Source organism: Diceros bicornis, chromosome 10 (assembly GCF_020826845.1).
Source record: "Diceros bicornis minor isolate mBicDic1 chromosome 10, mDicBic1.mat.cur, whole genome shotgun sequence".
NCBI classification, from domain to species: domain Eukaryota; kingdom Metazoa; phylum Chordata; class Mammalia; order Perissodactyla; family Rhinocerotidae; genus Diceros; species Diceros bicornis.
The window spans coordinates 25,848,925-25,871,040 of NC_080749.1; the positions used below are offsets into that span (position 1 = coordinate 25,848,925).

Here is a 22,116-nt window from a genome sequence, read left to right on the forward strand (position 1 = left end):
TACCCAGTAGAGAGAGAAAAATAAAATTTCATGCTGTCCCACGCTTTGCAAATCTAGGCCATTAGTTATTGATCGTTAGGAGTGGCTCTAGATCTTATGAAGATAATATCTTTTGCAATCGCTTTGACAATGCCCCTTGGGTCCATGGGGTTGTTTAATACTGCCAGAAATATTTGCTGTTTGTCCCAAATGAAACCTGATAAGATATTTGAAAGGATTTAATAACTCTAAGATCAGAAATTTGGCCAAATTGGAAGCTGATATTCAGAGCCTAATGGAATTTTTTTTTAGGCTTTTTCCCCGAAGCTAAGTGTACCCAAAGGGAAAGGAAAACATTCCAAAATAGGTGGATGGGTGTGTTATTCCTTTGATATCATTCAGGATACAAACCAATTCTTTGAGGAATTAGAAGCAACTCTCCTTATCCTACAAATCTTTGCAAGACCAGAAATGCAGCTCTAAAAGCAATTCAAACTTCACCTATCTTTACCATCTCCAAAAACCTCCCCTATTTATCTTAAAAGGCTTGTAAGTATTGCAGAAATTCTACTGTTAGGGAACAAAGGTCCTTCTTGGAGGAACTTGCATTTTTTCCCTGTGCCTTTGAGATGTAAATATTCTACCTGATCTTCTCCAGAAACTCTTATCTAGGCCATTTCTTTGAAATGCAAACTGCAGGAAGGTACTTCTTAACAGAGGGAAAAAAAAGGGGGAGAGAAGAGGCTTTTTACAATACAAACTGCCATAGAAGCTCCCTTGCCCAAAATCTAGTCCATGGTTTCTATATGATTACTTGTTGAGGACAAATACAAATCTTAAAAGTCTTCTTCACAAATATTAGTAAAAAGCTTTAGCCATCTGAGCAGGTAACCTTAATTTATTCCAACTTCCAGAGACATAATTTGGACCCAACTTCTTTTATTGTGCCTGACTTGGCTAAAATTTTAAAATGGAAGCCATAAGGTTTCTGTGTCTGTCTATATGTTTGTGTGTGTCCATGTATGTATGTTATAGTTGTATAATAATTTTCTACCTCCAGATGGTATTGCCAAAATTAATTTGTAAAGAGTTCTATTTCATTAGCTTAAAGAAAATTAAGCACTTATATGAATTAAGGATTCTCAAAACTCTTAGAAATATAAAAACTTAACCCAAATGTTTTTTAAGTTCACATGATATAGGATTAATTTTTAGTAAATAAAAGCTAGTTTAAGGTTGCTGGTTTAATTAAAATAGGTGTGTCTTCAGAGTTATCAGCATTAAAAACAATACAGACACACAACTTTTATCTACCTGGGCTTACTAACTGAATAAATTCATGTTATCTCTGTTACAAAATTTGTCAGCCAGAAAAATAACTTAGGACGATGATTGACTCTGTCTAATGTTTCATGAAGTTTTTGCAGGTAATCTAAACGTAACTGTTAAGAACAAATGATTTAAATAGATATAAAGGAGATAAGAGTTTCTAGGTGAACTTTTCAGAAAATAGTTTCCAAAATCTTTTGTTTACTCAAAATCTAAAGTTTTGGTAAGTTAAATCATGAATTAATTCAAATTAATTAAATATCTAGATCATCTCCAAATAAAATAAAATACTGAAACATTACAAAAATTGGGTTTATCCATTTTGGCTTCTTTTACAGAGGAACTAAAGATAATGGGTCTATTAGTAAACAAGTTTTGTGCCACACTGGAAAAATTACAATGAGGAAGTATATGTTTCTGGAAATTATAAACAGTATTTATAAATTTGCGAAGCCATAGAATGTTCATATAAAAGAGAGTTCACGATTATTTACTTCTTTAATTTCACTAGAAATTAAGGTTTTCAAGGGTTAAGAATTCTAATACATGTTACTAAAGCTACTAGAAGTAATAAGGGTAACATCTCTGTATGTTACCCTTGTCTGCTTTTGATACCAGATTGTGAAAGGTCCTTCTTCCTTTCTTCCTCTATATGAGGAAAGTAAGATGTGTGTTTTTGGTAAGAGAAAGTCTGAGGAATGGAGATGTATTTTTGTTGATAGAAAAGAAAGTGATTTTGTCCTGAAGTGAGGCTGGTTATTTCAGGATGGGAAAGAGGAAAAGGACAGGATGAAATCTGAATGTAAAAAAAGTCATAGAAGGTGTGTGAAAAGAATCTTGAAAAGAAATGTTATGTGTGGTCAACTGGCTAAGATTAGAATGGATTCAATTTAAAAAATGAGTTTTAACATCAAAAATATACTGGTGCAATTGGTCTTCTCTCTGTTAAACGGAAAAAGTTTTCTTGGACTCTTGGCCTGCTTTTGATACCAGATTGTGACAGGTCTTTCTTTACCTTTTAAGTAATCTGTCTGGACAGCAAAGATTTTGTGTCTTACCAAAATAATTTGCCAAGCTTCATGTTATCTTTATCATCAGGTCTTTCAGTACTTAAGAAAACTGAGTCTTCTGTATTAAAAAAAAGCTAAGGTAAACTACTTAACTTTCTGTATTTGCCTACAAAGTCTCTCATTGTCACTGTGGTTAAAGAGATAACTGGATGTTGCTTCACAGTGATCTATGATCATATTTTTCCAAGTGTTTTTTAAAACTTTTTGATATATTTGACAAACTTCCCCAAATCAAATTCCAAATGAAGTCTTTTTGACCTTGAAGTATTTTGATATTTTCCAGAGGATCCCTGGAAAATTGCAAAATATCTGTACTCTTTCCTTATAAAAGAGAGTTGTTAAACTAATTAGGCTTATTTTAATATGTTAAATTACATGGGAAACACTGTCAAGTAAAAAGTAATACTAAGCCTTCTTTATGTTGTATTTATATGGGTACATGTTAAAAATGTTCAAGAAATTGTGTAAAATTCCTGAATATCTGATATGTCCTGGTATAATGTTATCAGTCATAATTTCAGTTACCATCTTAAAATGTTGTGTGTCACAGAAGTAACCAAATTTCCTTGGCAATCCCATTATAACGAACTCTCATCAGATCTTTAACAATGGACATTTTAATTCTGTCATTTATAGACAATAATTGCTTTACTCAGATTATTTGCAAATGTATTCCTGTAAGAGTGCTTCATCTTCAAGGAGATTAATGGAAAGGACTTTGACAAGTACAGGTTTCTGATAACTTTAAGATCATAAAACTGAACTGGGTAAGAATTTTCAGAATTAATGGAAAAAATGGATTCAAGCAGAACAGGTATTAATTACACGGGACTAAATAAACTGAGGAGGAGGATTATAATTTTTTTATGACTTTTTGAAACATTGTTTGTTCCTTAATGTTTTGCTTTTCCAGGTTTAAGGAAACCTTTTCTCTTAAGCTATGACTTACAGCAATTTGGTAAAGTATACCTTTGTAAACAAAGATGAAACACTTACTTTTCTCCCTACCCAATCCCTCCAGAATTTGGAAACTCTTGAGTATTCTTTTCACGGCAACATAGACGGTTATTTTCATAAGTTCAATAAGAATCTGTTCTCCTTGTACCAGGACACAACTGGAAACATTTGTGTTTCCACAAACACAAGGCTTGGCTTGGCTATATTGCCAAGCCTTTGACTGGAGTGTCATGTTTGAGAGAAATGTGCATAGACTCAGACATGACCAGACAGCTTTAAGGAGCTAAGGTTGACTTTATGAAACCAATAAAGCCCCTTGGAAAAATGAGCCTGGTGCTCTGCTTACCAGTTTCCTGGCAGCCTTACCAGGTGAGTAAGGAAGGTCATTTCCTCACACACCCAGGAACCTCAGGATATTTTGGGGACTTCAAGAAAAGAGGAATTTACCCAAACTATAGGTATTGTAAGTAAAATCTGATGGTGAGTCTTTGGTTTGGCTTCCTGACCTCAGAGGCTTTTAAGAGTTCAAGCTGAGATTCCTTATGAAGAGTTTCAGCAAAGAAATCTTAAAAAGAGCCTATATGGTCAATCACTATTCTTACTGCACTTATGTAAATAATCAGGCCAGGTTTAATGCAAACAAATTAGTTTTACTGTGATTATTTTTTGTAAAAAAAAAATTAGTGTGATTGTAGAGAGAAAAATTATGTTTGCACCTTTATAGGTATTAGATTCTACTCCTGTTAATTGTCTTTGAGGTCTTGTTATATACCTGTAAACTGGATTGGATCCTGAATTCTTCTAGTTCCCTCAAATATCTGGCTAGGACACTCCAAGCTAACATTTCCAGTTTTCTTCCGGCCTTCTGATTTGGAATCACTAAGAACGACGACTGCCTTTGAATCTCCTTGGAAAGGACTATGCCAGGTCTTCCTCACTACCCAGATGGCAGCCAAACTTCAGGTACATGAACCTTGGCTACATATCTCACAGCTGAAGAAGGCATCACCTGATATCTGGTTCTTTGCAAATGCTGGAGACCTCCAAATCAAATGGAACAGAAAGAGAGGTAGCCAGCATCAAGGTAGATTGCTTCCTCCCACGATGCTGGATCAAGATTTTGTACTTGAACTAAACATGAAATCCTTTCTTCTTCTCTTTCTTTCCTTTACTCTGGCATTGGCCTAGAAAGATAATGCTGTTACCTGTATCTCCCAGGTCATTGCTAAGGGGAGTAACCTTTCAGACTGCTGGGTTTATCATCAAAAACTCTGATCTGTCCATTAACAGTGCCACCTTAGCGTGAATGGTTTGTGCCCTGACAGGATTTATCTTTGTCTGTGGTGTTTATCATTCTCCTTGGGCCTATAAATGCCTAGATGGCTGGTGCGTAACCACGGACTGCCTCCTAGGTTACCTAAGTGTGCTCCTAACTGTTCACAGACAGACTGACACACTTCAGTGGTCAACTTCCCTGAATTTACACTATTGAGTTGGAAAGGACCTACTGGGAGGCATTCATGATTCAGGATTTACTTCCTTTGTCAGTTCCCTACTTCCCTGGTTAGGAGTGAGTACAAATAAGGTTATGATTAGGAATCTCCCTAACTCTTGAAAATATTGCAGAATCTTCTGCAAAAGTAATAGCTGCCCAGAAAAAAATCCTTAGACTCTCTGTACAAAGGTTGTTCTTGATAGCCTTTGATCATCTTTTAGCTGAACAAGAAGGTATCTCTGTGCTGTGGCCAACACCACTTGTTGCACCTGGATTAACACTTGTGGGGAAGTTGAAACTCAGGTACATAAGATCACTGAACAAGACACTTGGCTTAAGAAAATGATTCCTTTAATGTGGTCTTTCATTGACTTATTTGATTTTGATTGGTTTGGATTTTGGGGATCATGGCTCTGAAGTACACTCCAGACACTGGGAATTATCCTGCTTAAAATAATCATAGTGTCTCCCTGGTGCATAGTATTCTCTCAAAAGCTTTAAATGCCTATTTGCAGCAGCTAACCACCAAGTAAATGATCTCCCTAAGACTGGAATGTCAGAAAAGGAACAAAGAGAATGAACAACTTAAATTTGTGAACCTGAAGTAGTGACTTGTGAATACCACAGGGATTCAGCACAAAATATCATGACTTGTGAATATCAAACAGAGGATCAGTAAAAGCTGCAAGAACTACAGAGCAGTAGCTGGGAGTGGCACTAATGCCTTACATTTTGATCACACCTCTCAGTTAAGCTGAGAGTCTGATCAAAAGGGGGGGAATTGTTAAAAAAGAAACAATAGGCCCCAAATGGAGCCACTTGTGCTAAGCCCCACATTAGTAAACCAAGACTTAATAACTTACCTAATTGTAGTTTCAGCCTTTCCCAGGAATGTGACCTTTAACCAGTCCATCTGGAACTACTTGGTTACCACTAGTGAGGTAATCTGCCTGATAGACCCCTGCCTTCCCCCAAAGGAGGTGACTTTGCTTGAAACAATCCATTCTTTGCTAGAAACTTCCTTTTTCTGCGCCCTTCTGCCTAAGTCTTCCAGTTTGCACAACTCCTCTGAGCTTCCTTCTATCTGCTAGGTGAGATGAATCATGAATCATTGAATAAAACCAGTTAGATCTTAACATTTCCTCAGTTGAATCTTGTTTTTTTAACACTGGTCTTTCACAGAAAAAGTCTACTGACCCCTTCCTTAAACCATTCCCACGGTCTCTATGTCACACTTTGATTGTAAAACCAACTACAGAAACTAGAAAACCAAAGTCATCCTAAATTCCTCTTTCTTTCCTCAACCTCTCCCACTCCACAAACCTCTATCACTATTTTTTATTGACTTCGCCTCTAAGTTTATCTCAACTATACCAGTCTTCCTCTTTTTATGACCATCTACCAGATTTGGGCATCAGCTGCTTCCTGATCTACTGACGTAGCATCCTTATCAGTCTCCTACCCTGCAGTTGTGTCCCTCTCCCACCCATCCCTTACACAGATGGGGTCAAGTTTCTAGCATGCAAATCTGCTCTTTTCACTTCCTTGACCAAATGTTTTTAATGTTGTTTTCCTTCCCTTAGGGCAGTGGTTCTTAAGGCCATATCAGCATCCCCTGGGAACTTGTTAAAAATGCAAAATCTCTTGGGGCCAGCCCTGTGGCTTAGCGGTTAAGTGCACGCAATCCACTACTGGCGGCTTGGGTTTGGATCCCCGGCGCACACAGACACACCACTTGTCCAGCCACGCTGACGCAGCGTCCCACATACAGCAATTAGCAGGATGTGCAACTACGACATACAACTATCTACTGGGGCTTTGGGGAGAAAAAGAGAAAAAAAAAAAGGAGGAGGCTTGGCAATAGATGTTAGCTCAGGGCTGATCTTCCTCACAAAAAAAAAAAAAGCAAAATCTCCAGACCTCTTGAATCAGAAGCTCTCGGGTGGAGCCCAGAAGTCTTTATTTTAATGAGCCCTCCAGGTAATTTTGATGTACATTCAAGTTGAGATCACTGGAAACTCTAATCCTACAGGATAAAAATTGAAATTCCTTTGTAAGTGGACCATTTTAAGTTCTACCGTGGTTTTGTAACCGCAGGCCCTCCAGGACCAGTTCAACTGACCCCATCTCTTATCAACAGAGTGATTAAGAATTGTCTTTCAGAAAATCTGCAAAGTCACATAGCCAGAGCATGTACAAAAGAAGAAACCTTGACCTGAAATGACCGTGGAACCAAAGATCCTCCTACCCACGGAACCCAAGGACAGGGATGTGACCAGAACTTGAAAGTCAGACTCTTATCAGAGGTAAGGGGTCCCTTATTCAGGAAGATCTTGTGTTAAAATTCCTTCCCCACCTCATCAAAAATGTTTAGAACCCTATCATAAAACTTTAGAATCCCATCATAATGTTTAGAACCCTGCCATAAATGTTTAAAATCTTACCAGAAATGCTGGAAGCCCACCAATCAAAACCTGTCGCACCAGCATTTCCACGTGCCAGTATGTTCTCCCCAACCTCTTAAATTTCACCCCAAATCCTGTCAGGAAGACAGCTCTGAGGGCACACGCCCCTGTTCTCCCTGAAGATCAGTCTCACAGAATAAAGCTGATCTCTTTTCCCAAAGGCTGATGCTGTAATTAATTGGCTCTTTATGTGCATCAGACAAGAGAACTCCAGTTTTGCAGGGTAACAGACTGATCCCTGCCCAGTCTTGTTTCACATTTACTCCCTCCTTACCTCTAGCTGCTTCAATCTACAAATGAGGAAATAGACTCCAGAAGTTAATTAATTTGCCTCAGGTAACAAGGCTAGCGAGTGACAGAGGAAGGAACTGAACTAGGCTAAGCCCAAGGTTTTTCAGGACCAGACCCTGCTACCTTTTAAAATGTATTTACTATACTCTTACATTCAAAATCCATCCATAATAACAATTATTTTATTGATCTTAATTGTTAATTTAGTCTGTTCCTCTTTAGACTATAAACTCCAAGAAGGTAAGAATTAGTTTGTCCCATGTGAATGTGTCAATAAAATTGACTCTCTACTGCCATCTGGTGACATGATATAACAATTCCAAGGAGAATCTCAATAAACATGAACTCAGTGTCTTCTGCCTGCAGAGCATAGTGGTTACCGCAAGAAAGAGTTCTGAGGTCAGTCTCCCTGAGGTCAGATAACTGGGCAATCATCCTCTGACTATTACACTTTGAGCAAATTACTTAGCAATTCTTGGTCTTAGGTTCCTTATCTGTAAAAGCGTGTTGCTAAGAATCTTCCTCATGGAATTGCAATGAAGATTAGCAAGTGTTAGGAACTATTATTATTATAATTATTAATATTATTATTATAAAGGACTTAGCTAGACTCTATAGTTGACACAGATAAATAAATGACACTCCATTACTCAAATATTTTATAATCCAGTTGGGTAAATAAAACAGAGTTATGAAAATATCAAATAACCATACAAGCTCTAAGTGCTAAGAGAGTTCTTATGGTGTGAACCATGAACGTGGAGGGGGTGAAGTCTGAATTGTGTAAAGATTTTTAATTGGTATATGGCTTTGAAGTGAGAAAGCCTCTCAGAAGGAGAATTTTTCCTGCAAATCTTGTGCAGGTTGAGAGTAATACCTGTAAAGCACTAATAAAAACATGATATAAGTGCATACCTTACTTATTATTACAAAGTCATGATGATGAAACCATTTTTATTTAATGCTTAATCATGCAAGCCCAGATCTCATTATCCAAAAAAAAACTAACATATAGCTCAAAAAGATTTATTATAAAAGTTTTTTGCTGTTGTTGCTGTTGTTTTTTAATATACTCAAAATTTTTCAATTAATAGCTACATTTCACTGATGAAAATAAATTTAGACTAGATGGCTTCATAAATGTGAAATATTCATTTTCACCTTAAAGTAAAACATATAATTTTGGTGTTCCTGCTCATTATGAAAGTAACAAATATATTTATTTACCTAACTTCACTTTATGCTAAGAAAACAACATTCTCCTATGTATTTATTCAGTAGGTGGACATAAATATCAACTACCTCCTATAAATTGCTAATACACACCAGATATAGAAAATAGATAATTTAAGTTAAAGTGCTCAGTCAAATCAATGGAATAGGGTGAATATATACAAATGTTCCAAAAGGATATGGGGATAAAAATGTGATTATCCTAACCAGTGTGAAACTGTAGTACATTGTATGTGAAGTTCTAGTTCCAAATAGCCAAAATTTTATATTCAAATTTTTGTCCTCAGCCCCTACAGTAGTTGACACAATGAAACTACTACTTTGCGTTCTTCCTACCTTACTCTAGACTTTCTTGCTTCAATTTCTTTTGGCATGTGAGAAGTCATACGCCTAAAACTACCTGCCTCATCTCCAGACTCTCTCCTCCTCAATCTCATCTTCACTTTAATATCATAACTACACGCCTAATACATAAACCCCATGTGTCACGTCCATAATTAGAAATATTTCATGCCAACCCCATCCCCCCTTTGCCAAAGCACAATGTTCAAACGTGCTGCCCAAAACTTAGGGCTTCTGTGGAGAACAAAGTGGTAAGATGGGGAAGCTGGGTGCTGAGCTGGTAGCTCTAGCTTCCCTTCTACTTCAGCTGGAGCACCTCCTGATATTATTATTCCTGGACTAAATCCAACTTATCACCCTGTATTTCTCTTTAAATTCAGTGTTGGATTTACTTTACTAACATTAGATTTTGCATTTGGGCATCCAATAGCCACATTTTGTTTGTCGTTATTTTCTTATGGTTTTGTATCCCTATTCTACTTGAACTCTGTGAGAACTAGGACTACATTATACAGGTGCGCGTGGGGGCCGGCCCCGTGGCTTAGCAGTTAAGTGCACGTGCTCCGCTACCGGCAGACCTGGGTTCGGATCCCGGGCGTGCAACGACGCACCGCTTCTCCGGCCATGCTGAGGCCGCGTCCCACATACAGCAACTAGAAGGATGTGCAACTATGACATACAACTATCTACTGGGGCTTTGGCGAAAATAAAAAAAAAAAGGAGGAGGATTGGCAATAGATGTTAGCTCAGAGCTGGTCTTCCTCACACACAAAAAATAAATAAATAAAAAATATAGGTGCATGTGTGTGCTCCCAAAGGGTGCATATATTTCATAGATCTTCAAAATTTTTCTTGTTCTAAAAATAATACAAGAGCATAAAAACATTCCAGATCAATGGAATAAAATAGAGAGCCTAGAATTAAACCCACACATATATGGTCAATTAATTTATGACAAAGGAGCTAAGAATTTACCATGGAGAAAGGACAACCTCTTCAATAAATGGTGTTGGGAAAACTGGACAGCCACATGCAAAAGAATGAAACTGAAAAAACAAATTTTGTAACTTTGAAAGTTGACGGATGGTAACTAGACTTATTGTGGTGGTCATTTCATAGTGTATACAAATGTCAGCTCATTATGCTGTGCCTGAAACTAATATACTGTTATATGTCAATTATATCTCAATAAAAAAAGAAAAAAACATCTATTGTCATGTGGGAGACAGTATTTTTCAAAATATGTCTATTTGCACAAGTAACTATACCAGAGGTATAAACTCTAGTCTCTGCTATTCCAAAGTCACTCCCTGGGAATGAATTAAACAACAAGGAAGATTCTCGAACTCTTACGAAGCCAGGTGCCATTTAGTGCACCATCAAAACGCTGAATGAATCCCAGAGGCCCGAAATCAAGGCAGCACGCACTCCACCAACTCCACAGGCATCTACTAAGTAGCACACATGTGCACACTTAAACATGCCTAGGAAACTTCTTCTATTACAGCAGCCAGTTAGGCTCTATATGTGACTGAGGAGCAATTCTCCTGACTTCAATAGCAAAAATAAAGGAAGGACAAAGGAAGCTACTTCCTTTTTGTACCTAGTTGGTAAAACAAGTCTCAGAGAACATAGTCTGGACCAATTTACCTCTAATATTACTGCTAATATATTGTCTTAGCATACACTTCATTTTTTTTATAGGTATTGATCCTAAAATCATAAAATCTTAGACTTTTAAGAGATTTTACACTTAGACTTCTGAATATCAAATTTTAAGTCCATAAGAATCACCTGGAGATATAGTTAAACTAAATTTTCTGGGCTGCACTCTGAGAAACTCTGATTTAACGGTAGGAATCTATATTATAAATAAGATCTTAGGTGTAACTGGGATTGAAGTGGTCCATGGAGCACATTTTGTGCACTGGAACCATGATTCTCATATCTGTAAAATCCTTTCACAACACAGTTAGCAAACATCATTTGCAAAGAGGGCAGAAAAGAATAATCATTAGTAAGTTTAAGTTAAATATGCATCTTTAAATTCTATTTTACACCTCCAAGTGACTTCCACATCCTATTTGACGTCCACATCACTCCACTTTGAGAAAGTAAAATTAAAAAACAAAACAAAAAACAGAATCACCTTAGTAGATCAGGAAAATGCAGTCAAGACTAACAGCTTCAATAGACCCTACATCTTTTTTGGGGGGTGAGGAAGATTGGTCCTGAGCTGTGCCAATCTTCCTCTATTTTGTATGTGGGATGCCACCACAGCATGGCTTAATAAGGAGTATGTAGGTCCGTGCCTGGGATCTGAACCCAGAAACCTAAGGCTGCCGAAGCAGAGAGCATGAACTTAACCACTGTGTAACTGGGCCAGCCCTAGACCCCACATCTTTAACATCCAGAAGTATTAAAATATTTAGCAGAGATAGGGAAGAAGCTGAATTGGTTTGTAACATGTTCTAAAGCAGAGGAAATTGACCCATTAGGCACGATGCTGAGAGCCCACACTACTTTTAACAGCCCACGACCTGTTTTAATTTCTCTTGAGCTCAGAAGAAAACTTGAACTTTTTAGTAGAAGAAAATATTTTAATATATATCATTAATATATTTGTCTTTGTACCAACACAAACATAACATATAATTTTTAATATTTTTTTAATGGAGAAGGGGGACCATGAAGGCAAATGTTTAGGGCTCACAAAAGTCATAAAGCAGCTCTGGTCCAAAGTTGTCTGTTATCATTGTGCTGATTTTTAAATTAATATATACTAGTTTGCCATTCATTCTCTTCTTTTTCCACCTTATATAATGAAAAATCAGAGTGAAGCTAGTTATGACTTTGAATTTCTCACTAAATTATTTGTTAAATTTATCAGGAAAAAGATATGTGTTCCTAGTAAAGCACCACATCCCAAAGAGGTCTTCAGGAAATGCTTATTGAGTGACACCGGTAAAAGCTGTTAAAGAATTCACAGCCGTATGGATATAGCTTGGGAAGTGCTCATTTAGCTTGTGACGAGCAAGCAAGAATGTTACTATTTTTCTCCTGTGTTTGATGAATTGTTTATGTTCTTAATCTTTTTGGATCTTTCTTAGTATGGATTCTGCTTGATGAATTCCATTAAAGACAGATTTGAAATAAAAATAAAAAAGAATGAAATCAGTCCACTATCATCTTACATCATACACAAAAAATAGTCAAAGTGGATTAAAGACTTGAATGTAAGACCTGAAACCATAAAACTCCTAGAAGAAAACATAGGCAGTAAGCTCTTCGATGTCAGTCTTGGCGATGATTTTTTGGATTTGACACCAAAAACAAAGATGACAAAAGCAAAAATAAACAAGTAAGACTATATCAAACTAAAAACCTTCTGCACAGCAAAGGAAACCATCAACAAAATGAAAAGGTAACCTATCAAATGGGAGAAAATATTTTCAAGTCATGTATCTGATAAGGGGTTAATATCCAAAATATATAAGAACTCATACAACTCAATAGCAAAAAAAAAAAATCCAATTAAAAAATGGGCAGAGGATCTGAACAGACATTTTTCAAAAGAAGACATACAGATGGCCAAGAGGTACATGAAAATGTGCTCAACATCACTAATCATCGGGGAAATGCAAATCAAAACCACAATGGGATATCACCTCACACCTGTTAGAATAGCTGTTACCAAAAAGACAAGAAATAAGTGTTGATGAGGATGTGGACAAAAGGCAACATTTGTGCACTGTTGGTGGGCATGTTAATTGGTGCCACCACTGTGGAAACAGGATGGATGTTCCTCAAAAAATTAAAAATAGAACTACCATATGATCCAGCAATTCCACGTCTGGGTATTTATCTGAAGAAAATGAAGACTAACTCAAAAACATATGCACCCCCATGTTTATTATAGCATTATTTATAGTAGCCAAGATTTGGAAACAACCTAAGTGCCCATCGATGGATAAATGTATAAAGAAGACGTGGTATATATATGATGAAATACTACTCAGCCATAAAAAAAATGAAATCTTGCCATTTGTGCCAACATGGATGGACCTTGAGGGTATTATGCTAAGTGAAATAAGTCAGATGGAGAAAGCCATATACTGTATGACTTCACTCACACATGGAAGATAAAACAACAACAACAGCAAACAAACACATAAATAAAAAGAACAGATTGGTGGTTACCAGAGGGGAACAGGAGTGAGAGAAGGGCAAAAAGGGTAAAGGGGCACATTTGTATGATGACGGATAGCAACTAGACTGCTGGTGGTGAACATAATGTAGTCTATACATAAGTCAAAATATAAAGATGTATACCTGCAATTTATATAGTGTTATAAATCAATGTTACCTCAATAAAAAATACATACATAAAAACAAATGAAGCAAACGTCACATTATATACATTAAAAAAAATTAAAAATAGAACTACCATATGATCCAGCAATTTCACTTCTGGGTATTTATCTGAGGAAAATGAAAACATTAACTCAAAAAGATACATGCACCCCTATGTTTATTGCAGCATTACTTACAGTAGCCAAGACATGGAAACAACCTAAGTGTCCATCAATGGATGAGTGGATAAAGAAAATGTGGTGTACACACACACACACACACACACACACACACACACACACAGGAATATTACTCAACCATAAAAAAGAAGGAACTCTTGCCATTTGCAACAGCATGGACGAACCTTGAGGACATTATGCTAAGTGAAGTAAGTCAGACAGAGAAAGACAAATAACATATGATCTCACTTACATGTGGAATGTAAACAAACAAAAAACCCAAAACACCAAACTCATAGATATAGATAATACATTGGTGGTTAGCAGAGGTGGGGGGTGCAGGTGGGTGAAATGGGTAAAGAGGGTCAAAAGGTACAAACTTCGGCTTATAAAATAAATAAGTCATGGGGATGTAATGTTTTAATGAATAGCATGGTGATTATAGTTAATAATACTGTATTGCATATTTGAAAGTTGCTGAGTAGATTTTTTAAAAATAAATAACTAAAAATAATAGAAGAAAGACTATGACCTAATTTTCATTGAGGTGTAATGATGTTATTGCTTCTTGGAAGGGCTTATGTTCATGCATTTGTTTCTGCCAACTACAAAAGATCATGTGACTTACTAACAACAATAATGAAAAACCCTAAACTATTAAATATGGAAAAAATATTTATGTGTAGATATATGTATTAAAATTGTTAATGACAGGGGCCGGCCCGGTGGTGCAGTGGTTAAGTGCACACGCTCCACTGCGGCATCCTGGGGTTCGCAGGTTCGGATCTGGGGTGCACACTGATACACCACTCGTCAAAGCCATGCTGTGGCGGCACCCCATACAAAGTAGAGGAAGATGGGCACAGATGTTAGTCCAGGGCCAATCTTCCTCAGCAAAAAGAGGAGGAGGATTGGCATCCGATGTTAGTTCAGGGCTGGTCTTCCTCACACACACACACAAAAAATCGTTAATGACAGAATAGAAATGAACTACACTCAAATTACATGTCCAATGATAGATAAATAGTTGAGAATATTTTTGATAGTTACATGTAATGTGAAAATATGCAGTTATTAGAAATGAGATTTAAGGGCATCAATGATAACAAGAGAGAATGCTAGTCCTAAGTGTAAAAAGGAAGGTATGAAATTACAAAGGAAGTATGATATTAAATTTGAAAAGATATAAGAGCTTTCTTAATTTAGAAAGGAATGAAGCATAGACTATGGAGTTGGTTATGCTCATTGGAAGCCTGGTGCTGCCTTTGATGAGATTTATTACTCTGAGCCAGGTGATTTCATTCCCTTGAGCTTTGGTTTTCTCGGGGAAAGTGGAAATATCTATCTTGTTAGATGGCTCCGATGATTAGGATAAAAAGTGAAAACTTAATGGCACACAGTTATTCATCAATAAATAGTCATAGTTTTGTTTATTATTATGTTACTTAACATTTCTGCAGAAACAACTAGAAGAAAAAACAGAAATATTTGTTGCTCTGGGAGCTGGGAAAACGGGTGCACATTTTTTTGTTTCTTGTTTTTCTGCTTTCTATAACTTAGTTGTAATGAGAAAAATTATTTTATAATATTAAATAAAATTTTAAACATTACTTTTACTAGTATAACCGCAACTTTTATGCCATGCACTGCTTCTGTGAGGAGTGGTGTTAGATGGCAACCTGAGTGTGGAGAGAATAGAATTGATAGTGTAGTCATCTGACTATACCTGAATTCTCTCAACAGATCAACCATATTGCTCTTCTTTAGAGCTCTGACTCACATTTCCATTGGCAGTTTTCTTTAAGGCCATTATGAATTATTTAAATATGAGACAATACGTGCTCAAAAATGTCTCAAAAAAGAGTAATGCAACCTAAATTTCAACAAAAGGAGGCTAAGGAAATGATACAATTGCAGTAACTATTGCTTTTTGAAATTTGATTTGCTTATGTGTATAAACACATAGCACCGTTCTAAAACCTTTCACGTATTAACTTGTGTTTAATATATCTGTATTAAATGACTATTAAACTCACGTTTACTAGATTCTATGATGGAGATACTACTAGTATCTTTAGTTTACAGGTGAGGACACTGAGACACAAAGAGATTAAGTAACTTGTTTAATATCATACAATTAATAAATCATAAGGTTGGGATTTGAGCCCAGGCAGTCAGGCTCCCAAGACTATGCCATTAACTCTAAGCTCAGGTGCCTTGAACCAAAAAAAGTTGAAAATTTAGGTTAAAATACCCACTATTACTCCTTTATATTGCATATGTTTAAGCTTTGGTTTGTTTCTTCTTAATCTCATATAACAACAATATGAGGAACCAAAGGATCTGAAATAGATTTTCTTTTTTAAAAGTTCTGCTTAAGGGGCCGGCCAGGTGGTGCAAGTGGTTAAGTGTGTGCGCTCTGCTGAGGCGGTCTGGGGTTCGCAGGTTTGGATCCCAGGCACTCACTGACGCACCGCTTATCAGGCCATGCTGTGGTGGCGTCCCATATAAAGTGGAGGAAGATGGGCATGGATGTCAGCCCAGGGCCAGTCTTCCACAGCAAAAAGAGGAAGATTGGCTGATGTTAGTTCAGGGCCGATCTTCCTCACACACACACACAAAAAAGCTCTGCTTAAGTGTCCAATAACCAACTGGAAATTTATGCACATGATGAATGCTTACTTGCAAGAAAACTAGTGTTAAAACTTTTATTAATTTCTTAGTTGGAGGATTAGATAACTTCAAAAAAATATTTCTAACCTTTATCTCTTTAATTCATGAAAGATATATTTCAATTTTACATCACTGAATGTCATGTATTTTTAAAATGTATTATTTTTTCATGAACCTCACAGTATTATTCACCAGAAAACAGGGGACTATTACTATTGTACTTGTGTTAACGCTGAATCTTTGTCACCATATTCATTGTAATTCTCCCCTTGGTAATAAAATAGTCAATACATTTCTGCATCTTTTTTTTACCCTAGCAGTGGAAATGTTACTTCACTGAAGGAGACAAACAGGATGGATAATGATTGTCATAGGCTCAGTGATCCTTATAATGGGGAAAAGTAGAATGTGCTCTGATCATTCTAAAAATTGGAAACTGACTGAATTTCATTTAGGAAATAGCAAGTTCTCATTATAGATGACATTCTCTAAAAGTATATAACGACTAAACTATCTGCCCTGAATCCTAGGAAAATATGGTAAATTAGATCCATACAGTAAAAACCTCCTTATTTTATGCAGAGTGGAGTAGTTACATATAAATCATCTTTCGAGTTAAGTAAAGATGTCAGGAACATCTCCTCCCAACCAATGAATTACACTGAACGTCTAATTTCCTTTCTATATGTACGAAAATATCAGGAGAGCTTGAAAGTATCACGTTCCTTCCCATTCTATGAATTCAGTAGGAGTCATATTAATGTGGCCAAATCAGAGAATCAGTAAATGAAATACATTGATCCTATTTTAAGGGGGGAGAAGGACGTTGTACAAAGACCCAGGTCATTTTTCACGGTCCAATTCATTTAAATTACTCTAAACATAAAAATTATAGTTCCTCCAAAACACTGAACAATCTGGGGGACAAAAATATATATGTATGCAATTTTGCTTTTATAAAAATTAAAACCAATTCTATCTTATAAGTGTTTGTCACCCACATACAGTGTTTGTTTATGACTTGATAGTCCTCCATGCTGAAGGAAGTTTTTAGAGAAGAGTGTCTCTTTTATAATACTGGTTGGCGGGCCGGCCCTGTGGCTTAGTGGTTAAGTGCGCGCGCTCTGCTGCTGGCGGCCCGGGTTCCGATCCCAGGCATGCACCGATGAACCGCTTGTCCGGCCATGCTGAGGCCACATCCCACATACAACAACTAGAAGGACGTGCAGCTATGACATACAACTATCTACTGGGGCTTTGGGGGAAAAAAAAATAATAATTAAAAAAAAAATAATACTAGTTGGCACATCGCTGGTCAGAATCATGATTTCTTGCCTTATTTCAATTTAGTTAAATCCAATATATTTACTGAATGCCTATTAAGTTCAAAAATGGCTAAGCTACATTTTCTCCCTTTAACGTCCTCATGCTTTGCAGGTTTATAGGATGAAAGGAGTAAGGAGTTAAAGGTGATAGGAAAGGCTTAAAGTGATGGCTTACATAGCTGAGGGTGTGTAGAAACTCCCATGTGACAAAGAAGGACCAATTATATAAGAAAATTGAAATTGAGAGTATCTCAGAAGAGAACCAGATTTAATCAGACTAAGTCAGAGAGAGGGCACAGAAAGCTTTACGGATGAGGAAATTTTGGCAGGAGAAATAGCGTCAAGGGAGAATGAAAGCCAAGTATTGAAGAAAGACAAAGAATAACCATGAAATTTATGGACCACAGAGGTGAGTATTTTTAGCCAAGTCTGGGAGAAGATAATATAACATGAATTTAAAATAAGGCTTGAAGTGTGGTCCTTAAGACCAGAAATGTCAATGAAGTGCAAGATCTGCTTACTCTACACTGACAGAGGGAGAAAAGGAAAAAATGTATCCTCTATGGGAAAGAGCTTGTCATCTGAGAATCATACATCTCAAAGAAAACTATGCTAATGATAACGGGAACACAATTTGCGTTGGAATGAGATTTCCCTAGGTTATAACACATAATGGGGAAGAGTCAGGCAAGAGATATAAAAGGTATAAAAGGATGAGCTGATATTACACTGAATGGCCATGAATCCCAGAAGAAGAAAAAAAAATAAGAAATGTGAGATTTAGAATTAAGAACATCTGGCAAGGATTGAGTGGAGGAAATGAAATTACAAAACCAGGATGGAGATTACTACTGAACCAAAATGCGGACTACATGGGGAGAGGTAGCTCACATGTTCATATGAACTCAGGTATCTTAGAATGGAAAAGCTCAAGCAGATGGTTGGTCCTTTCTTATGCACCATGCCTTCTCCTCTCAATACACTACACAGTGACTATTTAGAGGATAACGTAAATGTGTCCTTGGTCTTCTCCTCCAATTTACTGATCATACCTAGGTAATAGATTTCAAATCTGAAGAGCTCCTACAACTTCCCACAGTATCTTTTACTGATGTAATAGCACTGACTAAAAATATGGAGACTTGATGTAAAACTCTTAATTCCTAAGATTTCTTTATTTATTTCCATGTGAAAGAAATAAAAAGGGAAAGAAAAAAAATCCTAAATTAATTAAAATAAAGGCTGGGACCACTTCCATCATACAAATATATAAAATATTAACAACTGTTAACTTATAGAAGTTATTTTACAGCTTGAATATTATACGATTAAGGTGAAAATACTTTCTGGGTGGTTAATTCATAACCAGCACTTACCCTGTGGCTGACGACTGGGATGGTATATCTGAAGGTCAAATGGCTGTGCACTGGTTTTCTGAATCACACTGACATTCTGCCCTGTCCACTTGTTGGCTTTTGACAATGTGTTGGTCCTCCAGTCCGTCCAATAGACCTCACTCCCATATAGAGACACAGCAAAGGGATGAGAAAGGTATTCATGACCTCGGATGATCTCTATCATGCCTGTTCCATCATAGAGGGCGGAATAAATAGCATCTGACCTATAGAAATACATTGGTAGTTTATCAAAATTCATTCAAATAGTCCAGTGATGTGATCATATTACTTAGATAAGTGACAGAAAAAATATTTTATAATCATATTTTTATAGGCCTGTATCTGATTTGCAGAGAGAAAAAAAAGGCCATCATAACAAAAACAAAGAAAAATCACCATCAATATCCATATGTATGTATATACATGATACATGCATGTTAGGACAAATTTTCATTTCGTAAATATTATCTGAGGAAGGTAACAGAAAATACAGAAAAAAAGATCATTTTTTAAACCTGGCATCTGTCCAAACTATCCTTTTTTCAAAGTGGTCCACAGTTAGTCCATTAGGCCAAGCCCCGGTTTTCATGTCTTTATAGATGGTTTTTCTCCCAGCACCACTCATAGAGGCAGATTCAATGCGAGGAAAATTGGCATCCCAGTCTGTCCAGAAAAGAATTCTGAAGAAAAAGAAATAATGTGATTGTTTCAGTCGTTCATTTTGCAAGCACTTATTGAGTGCTACTATACACTGGGCCCTGGCTAGGTAAACAGTCACAAGAAAAAAAGATGTATTATCTTTCCTCATGTGGCTTAGAGTCCAGTGGAGGAGACAGACCAAATAAACACATGAATATATCATTACAGCTTCTGAGATATTTTGAAGAAAAATTTTGGTATGAGAGAATAGCAGGTGAGTGGTCTACTTAGAGAAGGTGATCAGAGGAAAAAGCACTTTGAAGAGAGGATATTTACAGTGAATCTAAAAGATGAGGAGAGCAGCATAAAGGACAAGACAAGCAGTATAAAAGCAGACACAAAGGCCCTAATGGGGGAAAGAAAGTGGGTGATTTGAGGAATAGAAATGAGGCCAGGTGTCAGAAATGTGGTGAGTGAGAAGGAAAGGGGAAGAAGATGAAGTTGAAGAGGGTGATCTTATGGGTCTTGTAGAATAAAGCAATTATTTGGGATTTTATTCCAAGGGAATAAGGAGCACATTTAATGATGTCATATATAAATGGATTATAGTGAGGCAAGAGTACGAGTATGTCAGGTGGTTATTTTAAAGGACCAGGCAAAGGTGATAGTGCTTTGGAGGAGGGTGGTGGCAGAGAAGAGAAATGAATGGATTCAGGGTATATTTTGGAGGCAGAATTGCCAGGACTAGCTGATGATTGGATGTACCGTATGAGGTAGAGAATGGAATCATGGGTAACTGTCAGTTCCTTGCTTCAGGAAACTCAGAGTAAGGATAGGACGAGGGTGTGCAGGGAATCCATTAAGTGAAATGGGAAACATGGAAGAGGAACAGATTTTAAGAGCTGGGAATTAAGTGGGTGAGTGTGGATAGCAATCAAAAGTTCAGTTTTGAATTTTTTGATCTTGAGATTTCAAGACATCAAAAAGGAGATGTCCAGAAAGCTGTGTGGTATGTCAGAGTGTTCAGAGAAGAAGGCAAGTTTGGAGATATGAATTTGGAAGTCATCAGTATGAAGATGATATTTAGATTCACATGAATGGAGTAAATCATATAACAGAGGACGTAGAGAGAAAACAGAAGGAAATCATACACTTTGATATATACAAACATGCAATTGTTAAAATACAACTATTTATATGTTGAAGATCATAAGTTCTTGTTGTTGTTTTTTTTTTTTACCAAATACTGTTTGTAGCTCTACAAATTCATGGTGCACAAACAGTTCTACACAATAGGCCTTAAAGTGCTTCATGTTGTGCATTTGATTTCTGAGGCTATTATGTAATGGATGGTTTATGTTTAATTGTAGGTGGCCTAGACTGCTGATGTGTGTTTCTATAGTATATACAATATAGTTACACAACAATTCCACAATCATTACAACTGGCTAATATTTTTGGAGTGCTTACTATATACTAAGTACTATTTTCAGTGCTTCATATAGATTATCTCATTTAATTGCTTATGAAGCCATAGCTAAAGTTACTCATGTTTTATAGATGACAAAACAAGCTTAGATAAGTTAAATTACTTGACCAGGCTTACATAGCTAGAAAGTGGCAGGAGATAGGAAATTGGACAGCCTAACTTCTGTTCTCATGCTTTTAACATCTAACTATTTAATGTCATGTCACTGGATAAAATAACAGAGGGAAAGCATCTGGTACAGGAGTAGGAGCATGGTTGGTAATCAACAAATGGTAGTTGCCTTTTCCACATTGGTAGTAGAACTCAATGAGTAGCATGGAGATTTGGGAAGAGAGAATGCAAAGGACTGGAAAGATAGTGACAAAACAGTAAATTTTCCTATTATCAGTTCTGACAACATTTTGGTAAGAAATGGTAAAGTTATTGGTAAAAATAAATTTGTTCATCATTATATATAGTCTTGCGATGTTTCAATTCTTCATTATTTTGAATGATCCTTAAGTATAAGAATTTGGTGGATTACTTTGGAAAATGAAACAATCCTCTGGAACAAAATTCAAAATCCAATTCAACCTAACTTCTTTAAAAAAATTTATTAGGTTTATTTAAGGAAATGTGGACTGATATAAACTAAGTATTCAACATGACTTTAATTTTTGAGAAGTATACAGTCTCTTATAGGATATAGGAATTACAAATATGAAATGATTAGAAGACAATTCAAAACATTACATAATCAATTTAGTAAGTATATGTGCTAAAAGAGTATAGTGGACTGAGAAGGAAGATATTGACCTTCTTGAAAAGAGTGGAAGTTCACGTACAGCTTAAGCACTGGACATTCAAAAAATGTTATTAAATAATTGTGTCAATGTTGAATAGTGGCAATGTATGTTTTTG

At 36.4% G+C, this 22,116-nt stretch overlaps 1 protein-coding gene across 1 annotated transcript in view; it reads right to left on the reverse strand.

The window, feature by feature from the left end:
- Nucleotides 1-22,116, reverse strand: part of LRP1B (LDL receptor related protein 1B) — a 1,024,768-nt gene that overhangs the window by 598,229 nt on the left and 404,423 nt on the right. Inside the window, exons 23-24 of the mRNA XM_058548897.1 lie at nucleotides 19,604-19,768; nucleotides 19,068-19,312 (exon numbers count right to left, since the gene is read on the reverse strand). Coding sequence (XP_058404880.1) covers nucleotides 19,068-19,312; nucleotides 19,604-19,768 — 410 coding nt within the window. The remainder of the gene's footprint in view (nucleotides 1-19,067; nucleotides 19,313-19,603; nucleotides 19,769-22,116) is intronic.